We start from the raw sequence: 14,968 nt of genomic DNA on the forward strand, positions 1-14,968 counted from the left end.
CAGGGCATCTAAAATGCATTTGAAATTAAGAGATGAGCAACTTAAAACAAGCATGAATATACAGACTGTTATACAAAAAGCTCATGGTAACCATAAAACAAAAATCTATAAAAGATATACACACAAAAAAGAAAAAGGAATCCAAACATAACACTAAAGATAGCCATCAAATCACAAGAGAAGAGAACAAAAGAAGGGGAAGAAAATACCTGCAAAAACAAATCCAAAACAATTAACAAAATGGCAATAGGAACATACATATTGATAATTACCTTAAATGTAAACGGACTGAATGCTCCAACCAAAAGACACAGACTGGCTGAATGAATACAAAAACAGGACCCATATATATGCTGCCTACAAGAGACTCCCTTCAGATCAAGAGACCCATACAGACTGAAAGTGAGGTACTCCACACCAATGAAAATCAAAAGAAAGCTGAAGTAGCAATACTTATGTCAGACAAAATAGACTCTAAAATAAAGACTGTTACAAGAGACAAGAAGGACACTACATAACAATCAAAGGATCAATCCAAGAAGATATAACAATTGTAAATATATATGCACCCAACATAAGAGCACCTCAATACACAAGGCAAACGTTAACAGACATAAAAGAGAAACCAACAGTAACACAATAATAGTAGGGGACTTTAACGCCCCACTTACATCAATGGACAGACCATCCAGACAGAAAGTCAATAAGGAAACACAGGCCTTAAGTGACACATTAGACCAGATGGACTTAATATGTATAGAGCATTCCATCTGAAAGCAGCAGAATACATATTCTTTTCAAGTGTACATGGAACATTCTCCAGGACAGATCACATGCTGGGCTACAAAGCAAGCCTCGGTAAATTTAAGAAAACTGAAATCATATCAAGCATCTTTCCCAAACACAACAGTATGAGGTTAGAAATCAACTACAAGGAAAAAAACTGCAAAAAACACAAACACATGGCGGCTAAACAATATGCTACTAAACAATCAATGGATCCCTGAAGAAAGCAAAGAGGAAATCAAAAAATACCTTGATACAAGTGAAAACGAAAACATGACAATCCAAAACCTATGGGATGCAGCAAAAGCAGTTCTAAGAGGGAAGTTCATAGAGATACAAGCTTACCTCAGGAAACAAGAAAAATCTCAAATAAATGACCTAACGTTACACCTAAAGCAACTAGAGAAAGAAGAACAAACAAAACCCAAAGGCAGCAGAAGGAAAGAAATCATCAAGATCTAAGCAGAAATAAATGAAATAGAGACTAAGAAAACAATAAAAAAGATCAATAAAACTAAAAGCTGGTTCTTTGAAAAGGTAAACAAAATTGATAAACCTTTAGCCAGACTCAGCAAGAAAAAAAGGAAGAGGGCTCACATCAATAAAATCAGAAATGAAAAAGGAGAAGTTACAACCAATACCACAGAAACACAAAGGGCCATAAGAGGCAACAAGCAACTATATGCCAATAAAATGGACAACCTAGAAGAAATGGACAAATTCTTAGAAAGGTACAATCTCCCAAGACTGAACCAGGAAAAAATAGACAATATGAAGAGTCCAATTACCAGTACTGAAATTGAATCAGTAATTTAAAAACTCCCAGTAAACTGAAGTCCAGGACCAGATGGCTTCACAGGTGAATTCTATCAAACATTTAGAGAAGAGTTAAAACATATCTTTCTGAAACTATTCCAAAAAACTGCATAGGAAGGAAAACTTCTGAACTCATTCTATGAGGCCACCATCACCCTGATACCAAAACCAGACAAAGACACCACAAAAAAAGGAAATTACAGGCCAATATCGCTATGATGAACCTAGATGCAAAAATCGTCAACAAAATACTAGCACCTGAATCCAACAATACATTAAAAGGATCATACACCATGATCAAGTAGGATTTATCCCAGGGATGAAAGGATTTTTCAGAATCCACAAATCAATCAGTGTGATACACCACATTAACAAACTGAAGAGTAAAAAAGCATATGATCATCTCAACAGATGCCAAAAAAGCTTCTGATAAAATTCAACATCCATTTATGATGAAAACTCTCCAGAATGTGGGCATAGAGGGGACTTACCACAACATAATAAAGGCCACATATGACAAACCCACAGCTAACATCATACTCAATGGAGAAAAGCTGAAAGCATTTCCTCTAAGATCAGGAACAAGACAGGGATGCCCACTATCACCATTTTTATTCAGCATAGTTTTGGAAGTCCTAGCCACAGCAATCAGAGAAGAAAAAGAAATAAAAAGAATCCAAATCAGAAAAGAAGTAATAAAACCATCACTGTTTTCAGATGACATGATACTATACACAGAAAATCCTAAACATGCCACCAAAAAATTACTAGAGCTCATCAATGAATTTGGTAAAGTTGCAGAATACAAAATTAATGCACAGAAATCTGCTGCATTTCTATACACTAACATCAAAATAGCAGAAAGAGAAATTAAGGAAACAATCCCACTTACCTTTGTATCAAAAAGAATAAAATACCTAGGAATAGAGACCTCCCTAGGGAGGCAAAAGACCTGTACTCCGAAAATTATTAAGACACTGATGAAAGAAACTGAAGACGACAAAAAACAGATAGAAAGACATACCATGTTCTTGGATTGGAAGAATCATAATAGTTAAAATGACCATACCACCCAAGGCAATCTATAGATTCAATGCAATCTCTATCAAATTACCAATAGCAGTTTTCATGGAATAGGAACAAAAAATTTTAAAATTTGTATGGAAACACAAAAGATCCTGAAAAGCCAAAACGATCTTGAAAAAGAAGAATGGAGCTGGAGAAATCATGCTCCTTGATTTCAGACTATATTACAAAGCTAGAGCAATAAAACAGTATGAGACTGGCATGGAAACAGACACATAGATCAACAGACCAGAACAGAAAGCCCAGAAATAAAGATACGCATTTATGGTCAATTAATCTATGACAAAGGAGACAAGATACAACGGAGAAAAGACAGTCTCTTCAATAACTTGTGCATGGAAAACTGGACAGTTACATGTAAAAGAATGAAATAAAAACATTCTCTAACAGCATATATAAAAATAAACTCAAAATGGATTTAAGACCTAAACATAAGACCAAATACTATAAAACTCTTAGAGGAAAACGTAGGCAGAACACTTCTTGTATTTTTTTTTTTTGGCCATGCCACGCGGCTTGGGGGATCTTAGTTCCCCAACCAGTGGAAGCACAGAGTCCTAATCACTGGACCGCCAGGGAAGTCCCATATATACTTCAATTTTTAAAAATCGCTAAAAAAAAAAAAGATCTGGGACTTCCCTGGTGGTGCAGTGTTTAAGAATCCGCCTGCCAATGCAGGGGACATGGGTCCGATTCCTGGTCTGGGAAGATCCCACAAGCTGCAGAGCAACTAAGCCTGTGTGCCACAACTACTAAGACTGTGCTCTAGATCCTGCGAGCCACAACTACCGAAGCCCATGCACCTGGAGCCCGCGCTGTGCAACAAGAGAAGCCACTGTAGTGAGAAGCCCGCGCACCGCAATGAAGAGACCCTGCTCGCTGCAACTAGAGAAAGCCCACGTGCAGCAACGAAGAACCAACAAAGCCAAAAAAAAAAAAAAAAAAAAAAAGCTCTGCACATAGGGAAAAAAAGGCAAATTTTATGTTATGTTTATTTTACCACACACACAAAAACAGGGAAAAAAAAACAAAAAAAGCAGGATATTTAAAGAATGTAAGACTGCTGTGTGATAATAAGTTGAATGGTACACAGTGTTTCTCTTTTACTCTCCTGTACTAAGAGCTGTACACCCATTGACACCTGAGGCTCTAGCTGGAGGAAGAAGGAACCGCAGTAAGGGTCAACAAATACCTTTAGGTTCTCCTTCTGTATAACTGGTTCAAGAAAAACAAGAGCCAAGAAGAGGAAAATATAAACAGTAAAACTTATGTGTACAATTACAAAATTTAAATTCCCAGCCCTAAGCTTTTTCCTGAGCGCCAGCTCTCTATGGCTAACTTCTTGCAAAACAATTCCACCTAGAAAAATCAGTATTGCTTAAACTTAACAGGCCCCAAACAAACTCATCATGGGAGTCAGCATGCTATAGATTATAAATGATGAATAAACACAGTTCCTACTGTCAAGATTCTTACAATCTACTGCAAACAGACTACTTGGTTAATAAGTAATCATACCCTACAATATGAGGCTGTAATAATAAACACATTATAGCAGAGCAATTTAAGCTAAGGGCAGTGGAAGTACAGATAAAGTGTTGATGAATTATGCCTGGAAAGATAGGGAAGGTTTCATGGAGACAGAATCATACCTTAGTTAAGATAGAAGCTGTCCTCTGAATATAATAGTAAAACTCTGTGAAACAACTAGACCATCTGAACCAGAGAAGCAGATTTTTGGTGACATTTCTTATTAAATACATCTGATGAAATCAATTATCTCTGGGAAATGAAACAGATTCTACTTTTTTTTTTTTTTTTTGCGGTACGCAGGCCTCTCACTGTTGTGGCCTCTCCCGTTGTGGAGCACAGGCTCCGGATGCACAGGCTCAGCAGCCATGGCTCATGGGCCCAGCCGCTCCGCGGCATGTGGGATCTTCCCGGACCGGGGCACGAACCCGTGTTCCCTGCATCGGCAGGCGGACTCTCAACCACTGCGCCACCAGGGAAGCCCCAGATCCTACTTTTGATAGATGCATGTTATCATCAGGAGAAGAAAAGTGACAACACGGTCACTACAGTCAACTAGATTACCAAGTAAGAAGCACATCCAAATATCTTCAAATGTCAGAGAACATAAAACATTTTCAGAAATTTAGTTCTGGATTATACTCTCAGAGTTCACATACGAATTTCTTCCTAAAACCCGGTATTTACTTGGCTTTTTTGTATGAAACAGTCTCTGACACTCCCCTGCCCCCCGCCCTTTTTTTTTTTTTTTTTGCGGTACGCGGGCCTCTCACTGCTGTGGCCTCTCCCGCTGCGGAGCACAGGCTCCGGATGCACAGGCTCAGCGGCCACGGCTCACGGGCCCAGCCGCTCCGCGTCATGTGGGATCCTCCCGGACCCAGGGCAGAACCCGCGTCCCCTGCATCGGCAGGCGGACCCCCAACCACTGCGCCACCAGGGAAGCCCTCCCCTGCCCCTTTTTGACAGCTTTGGATTTCTGTCTTTGGTAACAGGTAAAAGAAATCTACATATGATTGAATTTATTACCCCAAATTAACAAACTAGGAAACACATAAAAGTCCAGAGAAGCCTCTCTTAATTCAAACAGTCCTTTAGTTTTTAAGTATTTGAAGAGGACATAAATTAAGCTTTAGAAGGGGAAAAAAATTACTGGTACTGACAGCCTAGAAACTAAGATTAAAATTTTACTTGGCAGGGCTTCCCTGGTGGCGCAGTGGTTGAGAGTCTGCCTGCTGATGCGGGGGACGCGGGTTCGTGCCCCGGTCCGGGAAGATCCCACATGCCGCGGAGCGGTTGGGCCCGTGAGCCATGGCCGCTAAGCCTGCGCGTCCGGAGCCTGTGCTCCGCAACGGGAGAGGCCACAACAGTGAGAGGCCCGCGTACCGCAAAAAAATGAAATGAAATAAAATAAAATAAAATTTTACTTAGCAAAAGTGCATTCAATAAGTTTTTGAAACCCAACTCGATCTCTCTGTTCCAACCCACCAAACCAAGTACTTTCTATTGGTTTGATGTTTTGAAGGTCAAAGTACAGAAAACATAGTAATATTATTTTTGCTTTACAACAATGGTAATGGTATCTTCTCTTTTCAAATGTTTTTATCTGCTTTCCTTAAACTGCCAAAACCCAAAAAGATAGTATCTTCCAGAGTTCAGCACTTTGAAAAAAGCTGAAAACATCCCAAGTTAAAAATAACGAAATTGTAAAATAATCGTTTCTTCTATTCTAAGATGTATATATTTTTTCATATCTTAATGTTTCTGAAAACTGCACACGTTTTCATGTATACATTTAATGTAGTAGTTTCTTTTTTCCTCCTAGAAGCTGTTTTAAACCAAGCGTGTGTCATAATTTTCTTAAAAAAAAATGAAAAAAATTCTGCTTTAATTATAGTAACACAAAACATAATGTTTGAGGCAAGCCAGATTATACAGTACACTAGATATGCCTAAACAAAATTATTTTAGATCTGCAGAGTGTTATATAAAGTACCAAATATCTTGGTTCTCAAAAAATCAATTTTAGAAAGAGGGAAAGGAAGAAAGCAAACCTTCCCATTTTAGTTTCAAACATTCAGAATGTTACAGCTGTTATCTTACAGTGTTAATTTTCTTTATGCATATTTTCTCTGTACAACTAGTCTGTGAGGGTTGGAAGACATCACACACACACACACACACACACACACACACACACACGGGGGTGGGAGTGCAACAAGAGCATGTACATGCCTATTATGTACCATTAATTTTCTGTGTGACGTTTTGGAGATATGTGTCTCCAAACAAAACTGCACTGGCAATATCAACAAAAAAGAATTAATAATATAGTTTAATACATGCTATAATAAAATTAAATACAGGGCATTATGGAGGCACACAGGAAAGGCGTCTAACCCTTCTTTGCATAAATGTGTATGTGTGCTACCAGGAAGGCTTCTGGGAGGAAATAACACCTACATTAATACCTGAAAAAGTAGAAAAAGCAATGTCCTTGGAAATTCTGATGGGGATTTCTTTTATCTGTAATGTTAAGTAATGAACTGAACATGGCAGGTGCTCGATAATACAGGATATAAGGCAGGTATTGTCCCTTTCTTTGGGGGGAGTTTGGAAGAACAGAGAGGAAGGAGGGGCAGGAGGAGAGGAAAAGGCCAATAGTGAGTATAAGAAAGTATAACTAAAAAGACCAAAGCAAGATAAATCAATGAATAAAATGAGCTCTGGTTTTGACATACTTAGTTCAAATCTGGAATTCAGCACTTACTAGCTATGTGATCTTGGGCAGATACCTGACTCTCTAAGTCTCAGCTTTCTTATCTGTAACCAGTAACAACCAACCATGAGACACTGTGAAGCTGAAATGGATAATATATATTTGTTTATCTGTCTAGCTGTCTAATTAGTTTCCACACTAGATTTTAAGCTCTAAACGACAGAGACTATGAATAATATCTTATGAATCACTGCCTAGCAAAATGCTTGGCATACAGCAGATGTTCACTACCATTAAAAATTTATTATAATTTCGACGACAAATAAACCATGACCTCAGCACACCATTACAACTAGTTTGATTATATTCTGAAGAGATCAAAGACTGATAACTGACTGGCTTTTTATTTCACTATAAAACACTAAAAGTTTTATTAATTATAAGAACCATAAAGTCTTCCAAATTTGAACAAACCAAACATTTAGACAAGCATGCCCCTGGAAATATTATGCAGTTAAAATCTATACTTCAAGGAGGTGTAAATACAATCTTTTCCTCTAAAGAAGTGTTTTCAACCAAGGGTGATTTGCCCCCCAGAGAACATGCAATAACGTCTGGAGACATTTTTGGTTGTTGTAACTGGGGATCTAGTGGGTAGAGTCCAGGCATGCTGCCAAACATCCTACAATGTACAGGACAGTTCCCACAGTAAAGAATTATCTGGTTCAAAATGTCAACAGTGTTGAGGTGGGGAGGGGTGGGCATGGAGTCAGAGAGTAGAAAGGTAGGCAAAGATATAAGATTGCCTTAACACTTATAAGTAGGTTAGGCTTAACATTATCAGAGTTCATGTCCATTATTACAACTTATTCTTTTTTTTTAATCAAGCTGTGATTTTTTTTTAAACATCTTTATTGGAGTATAATTGCTTTACAACGTTGTGTTAGTTTCTGCTGTATAACAAAGCAAATCAGCTATACTATACATATATCCCCATATCCCCTCCTTCTTGAGTCTCCCTCCCTCCCTATCCCACCCCTCTAGGTGGTCACAAAGCACCCAGCTGATCTCCCTGGGCTATGCAGCTGTCAAGCTGTGATTTTTAAAGAGAGGCTTAAATTTGCTTTTTCTCAAATATACCCCAGATAGAGAATGATCTCTCTGAAAATTATTTTAGGTCAATGAAAATATATAAAAGCTTTCAATAGCTCAGAAAAAAAAAAGCATTTTAAATGCTTAATTTCAAGACTTGCAAATGAAGTTCTAATATTTATCAGAGTAAGAATGCACAGCCACATCAAGCTGAATGGAAAAAAGATACATGTGGCTCACATTTCCTACTGTTTTATCAGTATATTGACTTTGAAAGTACAAAGCATATTTAAACGATGTGTTCATTCATTCACATATGCATGGTTGAAGGAATATGTAGCACTTTGCCATTTCACTGCCTTTTTTTTGGTACTCTGCTATTTCTTTAATAGTAATCCCCATCACCACATTGTTTCTGATCTATGTTTCACAGCACATGTCCATTAATAATCTACTAAAAATTGTGAGGTGGTGCCTCACGAAGTAATGACATAATGAAATCTAACTGATGGCAGTGAAAATTTTAATATTGGTTACTATCAGAAACGGAATCATTAGGTAGAAGTAGGTCTAGATGGTAACAAATCACAAACAGTTGATGTTGTTATAATTTTTCTTAAGTACCTTTTGAAATAACATCAATCTTTGGTTTCAGATTTGAGAAAAGTAGTATTATCAAAATATAATAAAATAATTTAAAAATTTAATGAATAATTTTTGAAAGAGGTCTAATAAGAAATCCAATTCATGTAAAGCTACTGCTAGAGCTTGGCTGAGGTAACGCTTTGAGAGACTGTATGGGAAAAAAGTTCATCCTACTGGAAGAAATCTTTGGGTTTCTTTATTTCTGTTATCATTAGAAAAAAATCTTATTCTACATTAAAATTCAAGAGCGGTTCCATAATTTTGACATATATGCAAATACTTTGAGTCTGAAAAGTATAATGAATCCCTTAACTGTTTACTAAAATCATTTTTTTTGACAATCATCCAATTTATACAATAAGCAAATTCAATAGCTATAGTCCTTCAGAAAGACAATACCGGATTCATCTAAGCTGATATTTTACATTTGAAAGTGTGGTTAATTATCTGTGAATGTGCTACTTGTCCACATAACAATTTACTAAGTGACCATACCTCTTCAATACCAGCTATATTATTCACAGCCAGTTTTTTTAGAGAACTCTGAAGTTTTTTGTCATCAGCTGTAGCTGTTCTATGTACCACCTTCTTCTTTCTGCGCGCTGTACCCTGAAAGATAACCAAACAGAAGTGTTAGCGTGCCATGCATTTGACAACTGCAATCACTGGTCTTCCTTTACATAATATTCTAACTAATATTCTAACATAATATTCATAATATTCACTCAAGAAACTGCCAACTTCGACTCAATAGTGAGGTGGTGCCACACACAGTAATGACATAATGAAGTCTAATGAATGATTAGATGATTAATAAGACTGTCAGCCTAACCCAGATTTTTGAAGGTCAGTTTCTAGCCAATTGTTCTTACTTTTTCCAATATCCAGCCTTTATCATTTTAACATTGTTTCAAGAAAATATGTTTCTAATAAAAAAATTGTTTCTAATAAAAAATAATTTATAATTTCAAGATAATTTAGTGTGCTTTATATCAACTTTCAAACATTATAAGGAATGCTTTTTTTAACAGCGCCTACCACCCCCTGACAATAAAGTCTAAAGATATTCCGAAACTTTGGAGATTATGACATAATTAAGAGTCAAAGGGCTTCCCTGGTGGCACAGTGGTTGAGAGTCCGCCTGCCGATGCAGGGGACATGGGTTCGTGCCCCGGTCCGGGAAGATCCCACATGCCGCAGAGCAGCTAGGCCCGTGAGCCATGGCCGCTGAGCCTGCGTGTCCGGAGCCTGTGCTCCGCAACGGGAGAGGCCACAACAGTGAGAGGCCTGCGTACCGCAAAAAAAAAAAAAAAAAAAGTCAAATGCCTATTATGTGAGTGTTCTAGAGTCCTAGAACCCAGGAATGAAAAAGATCAAGTTCTTACTTCAAGGAGCACACATTACAGTGTGAAGGAAAAGTCAATAAACATATAAACAAATTACATCATTTCAAACAGGACAAGGGTATTAAGAAAAAAAATAACATAGTGACAAGAATATCAGATGGGGGTAAAGCACTACTTTATTACAATGTTCAGGGAAGGCCCCTCTGAAGAGGTGACATATGAGCTGAGATCCATGGGAAGACCTAGGGGAAGAGTGATCCAAGCAGAATGAAACAAGAGTGAACCTTTTATTTCTAGAGAAAGTAGGCCAGTATGGCTAAAGCAGAGTAAACAATGGGAAAGGAGGAGGAAAATGAAATCAGAAAGATCGGTAAGGGCCAGATCATGTGGCCTAGAATCCCATGGGCAGGAGTTGGACTTTATTCCAATTGCAATGGGAAGCCATTGGAAGGTTTTAAGCATGAAAATGACTGGATCTGATTTATAATTTTAAAAGATGACTGAGGTTGCTGTGGAAAATGAACTATAATGAAATCAATCAGGAAGCTACTGTAGCAGTCCTGATGAGAAATGAGGGTTGTGGCAGTGGAGGTGGTGACAGCTCAGACTGTCAGAAGAACCAACAGGACTTGCTGATGGACTGGGTATGGGATATGAGGGAAAAAAGGAATCTAGAATGATGTTTAGAATTTTGACCTGAGCAAATAGGTTGAAAATTATACTATTTACTGAGATAGGAAAAGTTCATTTCTAAATGGATACTTTGAAACTCTAAATACATTTTTTCCACTGAAAAACTATTTAAAACAATGAATTAAATTCCTGAGCCAATTTAAAAAAATGTAACCTAAAGCAGGGCTGAAACACTGCCAAGAGCAGTCTATATCTTGAGGCCTAAATCTTTCTGAGACCTGGCAGGAGTAAAGAAAAAGGAAAGGAGGTTTCAATCTCTGGGTAGCTCCTGCAGTATTACTCAGGCAATCAGGCTTATAGAGAGTAGGCAGGAGCCTCAGTCTCAGCAACTCTGGTGGGAGTAGAAGAGAGTCCTGTGGGTAGCAGCAGAGGTTGTAATGAAATCCAGTTAAAGGATGAACTAAGAGTGACTCTTTACATAGATGGCCATTTATTTATGATGTGTTCCTGACTCAGGGATAGCTCAATTGCTTGCTGGATACAACTCAAATGATCCTCACGCACCTCAAAGTCAACATGCCTAAAAGCTTATCAGTCCACCAAACTACTCTTCTTATATTTCCTAAGTTTTGTAGCTCTAAAACCAGAAATTTGGACGTCATCCCAGAATCCTCTCACCCGTTCATCCCCCATATTCTATTGGTCATTAAATTGTGTCATATCCAGTCCCTGAATTTGTGTCCCACATACTACAGCAGTAGCTTCTCGATTGTTCTCTATGCCAAACTTGTTTTATTTCATTTTCCACAATGCTGGCAGCTACCTTTTAAAATGACTGTTATTTCCTTCTTAAAATTCTACAGTAGTTTACTGTTGCTCTTGCCTATAGGATAAAATCTGAATCTCCCTAGTATGGCATACAAAACTATGATCTAACCCTAAATTACCTGGTTGTTTCATTTGCTACCATACTTATCTATTATTTACTCTAAACTCTAGCTATAACAAACTAAAGCAAGCTGTTCCATTAAGCACCATGTTATCTCAGCATCCTATGGGCCTTTGCATGCGTGAGAACGACAATCCCCCCCTCCACCCTACCCACTTATCCTTGCACCTGTTCTTGTTTATTCTTCAAATCTCAGCTCAGTGATGATGTCCTTATCTCTCCTAGGCAGGAGCACCTTGTACTTCATTTTAACATTTACTATTCTGTAGTGGAATTGTATGTCTCTCTTCCAAGCTGAACTGTGTCAAGAGCAGGAAACCTTGACTTATTTATGTACTGTGTGCTTGGCCCACAGTACATTCTCAATAAACCAGCTGAATGAATGTGCTAACTATCTGGTTTAAAATATATAATAGTGATGTGCTGCATCAAGTTCTTACAGGTATATTCTATGGTTCCTGAATATTCCTAGTTTTTGCATTGGTACATTACATTACACTTGCTGCTACAATGTGACTAGTAGTATTTTGGTTATAGGAATGTGTTAATATGACTCCAGAGTCATATAACTGTATCACTATGAAAGAAGGAGAAAGTACTAGTTGCTTCTCCCCTTCCCCCTCTCCTGTCCCCATCCCCAGAAACTGTGGTTATCATCAAAGTAAATGACACAGTGGGGCTGCTACATAGTGTCCTACCTTCCCCCTCCCTAGGTCTGAGGTAAATACTATTCATGCTTTTCCTTTTACAAAGATTGTATTGGGCAGAGATAAAGGCAGAATATTCTCCTTGAGCCTGAGGCTGGAGCTGAAGGGAATCAAAGATTTTCAGTGTTCAGAACTACATCATCCTGAGGCTTCAAAGTACATGGGAAAAGAATGCTTATGTTCATATTCACCAACATAGACAAATAGGTAGGAATTTGGGAGGAAAACCTAGCAATGAACAATGTACCATCAACTTAAGCATGCCCCATTGTACACCTAACTGAAGCAGTAGGGGCATCCAGTCAAGATAACCTTAATATCTGGGATGCCCTGAGGGTGAGTCTAACATAATAGCTGTCATTTATTAAGTGTTTAGTCTGTGCCAGACACCGTTTTAGGTGTTTTAGAAATATTACTCTATCTTTAGAAGCATCTTATATAGGATTACTTTTGTTTTGCAGGTGCGAAAATGGAAGCTTAATAAGGTTGGTTAACTTGTTCATCTCATATAACCACCAGATGTTAAGAAGACTCAAAGGTGGCTATTTCAATTGCACCATCAGAGAGAGAGATCTTCTAATTACCTATTTTAGATCTAGACAAATTATTTTCAAATTGGAATGTGGTTTAATCTTGATTGTTTAAAAGATTTTAGATTTTCAATGACCACAAATCCAAAATAATGACACTATCTGGTAATAATACATTCTCCTATCAGTTTTTCTTACGCCACACTCACCTTGCCCCCTATCCGGACCTGAGCCTGAAGTTTGGCTAACTTTTCTTGATTCATGCTGTTGGTAAATCTAGGGGGGGAAAAATAAATTTGTTAAAGTCACTGTTTTATTTACCAAAACAAAATAACTGTTTATACAACAGTACCTTCTGGTTCACTGAACCTGTAATATGCATCACCACCACAATCATATTGTCTATATTCTTAAAAATATTAATAACTTGTCCTAGCTTCATAAGCCAGACAGTAAAAAATTCAAAATTAAATAATACCAAGAGGGAGATGAATTTACAAACAGAAAATAGAATGGGATTCAAAGTTACCTATTCGAAGATCCCTCCTTAAAAGCATGATTCAGTACTTTGGCATTCAATAAAACCTAACCAATTATGAAATCTCTGCAAGTCAGTTTTTCCCCCAAAGATTTTCACAGCAGAGAGCTGTTACCAAATTAGCACAACCTTTAAGTAAACATTTCTCTCTCAAATCACATTTTGTATTTCTTTAAACCATAAATAGAAGACAAAAAAACAAAAAAAAAGAAAAAAAGAGAAAAGCAAAGAAATCTGGACAAAGAAAAAAATACAACAATAGGCTGTGTAGCTGTCAAGATGTGAGGTAGTCACGTCCTCTATTCAAGGTCAGGTGGTATGTTAATAATAGGAAAAGAGAACCAGATTTTCAGACATTCAATGCTTCTGCAGCACTTTCCACGGAGTTCATTCAATACCTTGCACTAATATAATATGTCATACTTGTCAAGATATTCTTGCATATAAGGTAAAATGCCTCCTTGCACAATTTGACAAAAACCTATCTCTGCTACATTGATGCTAAATTTTGTGGGGAGGAGGGGAAGAGGAAACTCTTAAAAATAAACTTTTAAAGGCTAATCTTGATTTTGAAAACTCTAAGAGCATTATAAAGTCATGAATCCTACTCTGGTCAGTCCTTTCCTACTAAGGAAAAAAGTTCTTCAGTTTATAATGGGCCATAACATTCCACACTATGTAAACAAATAAAAGCCAATGTTAAAAGTCTTGTTTTACTTGTTCTTGGATCAACAGATCATTACTGAGATATGAGAGAGGGAATAAAGGATAAGGGTGTTGTCAAAACTTTTTGGCTGATTCTCTAAACTCTTTATAATCATCATTCAGATGAAAAAGCTACTGTTTTCTTCATTTCAGAGATGAAAGAGAATCAAAGATTATATAAGTACTAATCGTTCTGTACTCTGACACTGTACTTAGGCACTAACCTGTATATCTCTCTGCTTTAAGGCCAAAGTCCAGTTCCTAAATAATATTTAGAATTTATGATTTCTCAGTCTTTACTCAGTACTGTATCACAATGCTCAAGCAGCTAAAACACTCTTTCATAGGAGCGAGTGTGATTAGAGTACAAAATCAGGAGACTTAGGTGTGTGGCAATCTCAACTCTGCCACAGACTTAAATCTGCTGATGTAAATCCCAATCTCTACATTCAATATCTACAGAAAAGGACCAATATTCACTACTCTCAAAGGAATGTGGCCACGAAGGTGTAGTGAACTAACAAAGAGCCTAAGGAATTTTTTACAAAAAAAAGGGGATAAGTGAAAATATTAGAACCAGACACAGGGTAAACCTTTTGGGACTCTTCGGCATTTTGAAGTAACAATCCCCAAGAGAAGAGGTGGAAGCCAAAATAGAGTCCTGACTTGTTTGAAACAAAGCAAGGACAAAATTAACTCTTTATATCAATGTGTAGACAAGAAAGAACAGAGTCCATTCCAGATAATCAGTATAACAGAAAACTTGTTCCCAAGGAGTACCTCAGAGAAAAAGCATTTTAGGGAGGTTGGAAGCTCAAGGTTGGTAGGGGAGGAAGAAGAGTGGTCCTTTGTCTACTAGCAGGTTGGGGTGCATGGAATTCAAGTAGGA

General features: G+C 37.5%; 1 protein-coding gene across 1 annotated transcript in view; it reads right to left on the minus strand.

The window, feature by feature from the left end:
- Window positions 1-14,968, minus strand: part of BTF3L4 (basic transcription factor 3 like 4) — a 28,378-nt gene that overhangs the window by 11,919 nt on the left and 1,491 nt on the right. The window contains exons 2-3 of the mRNA XM_027108563.1: window positions 13,046-13,112; window positions 9,167-9,280 (exon numbers count right to left, since the gene is read on the minus strand). Of these exons, the coding sequence (XP_026964364.1) occupies window positions 9,167-9,280; window positions 13,046-13,099 (168 nt within the window). The 5' untranslated portion in view covers window positions 13,100-13,112. The remainder of the gene's footprint in view (window positions 1-9,166; window positions 9,281-13,045; window positions 13,113-14,968) is intronic.

The sequence above is a fragment of the Aethalodelphis obliquidens genome, unplaced genomic scaffold (assembly GCF_003676395.1).
Source record: "Aethalodelphis obliquidens isolate GAN/ISIS:26980383/991018 unplaced genomic scaffold, ASM367639v1 scaffold9, whole genome shotgun sequence".
In the NCBI taxonomy this organism is placed as follows: domain Eukaryota; kingdom Metazoa; phylum Chordata; class Mammalia; order Artiodactyla; family Delphinidae; genus Aethalodelphis; species Aethalodelphis obliquidens.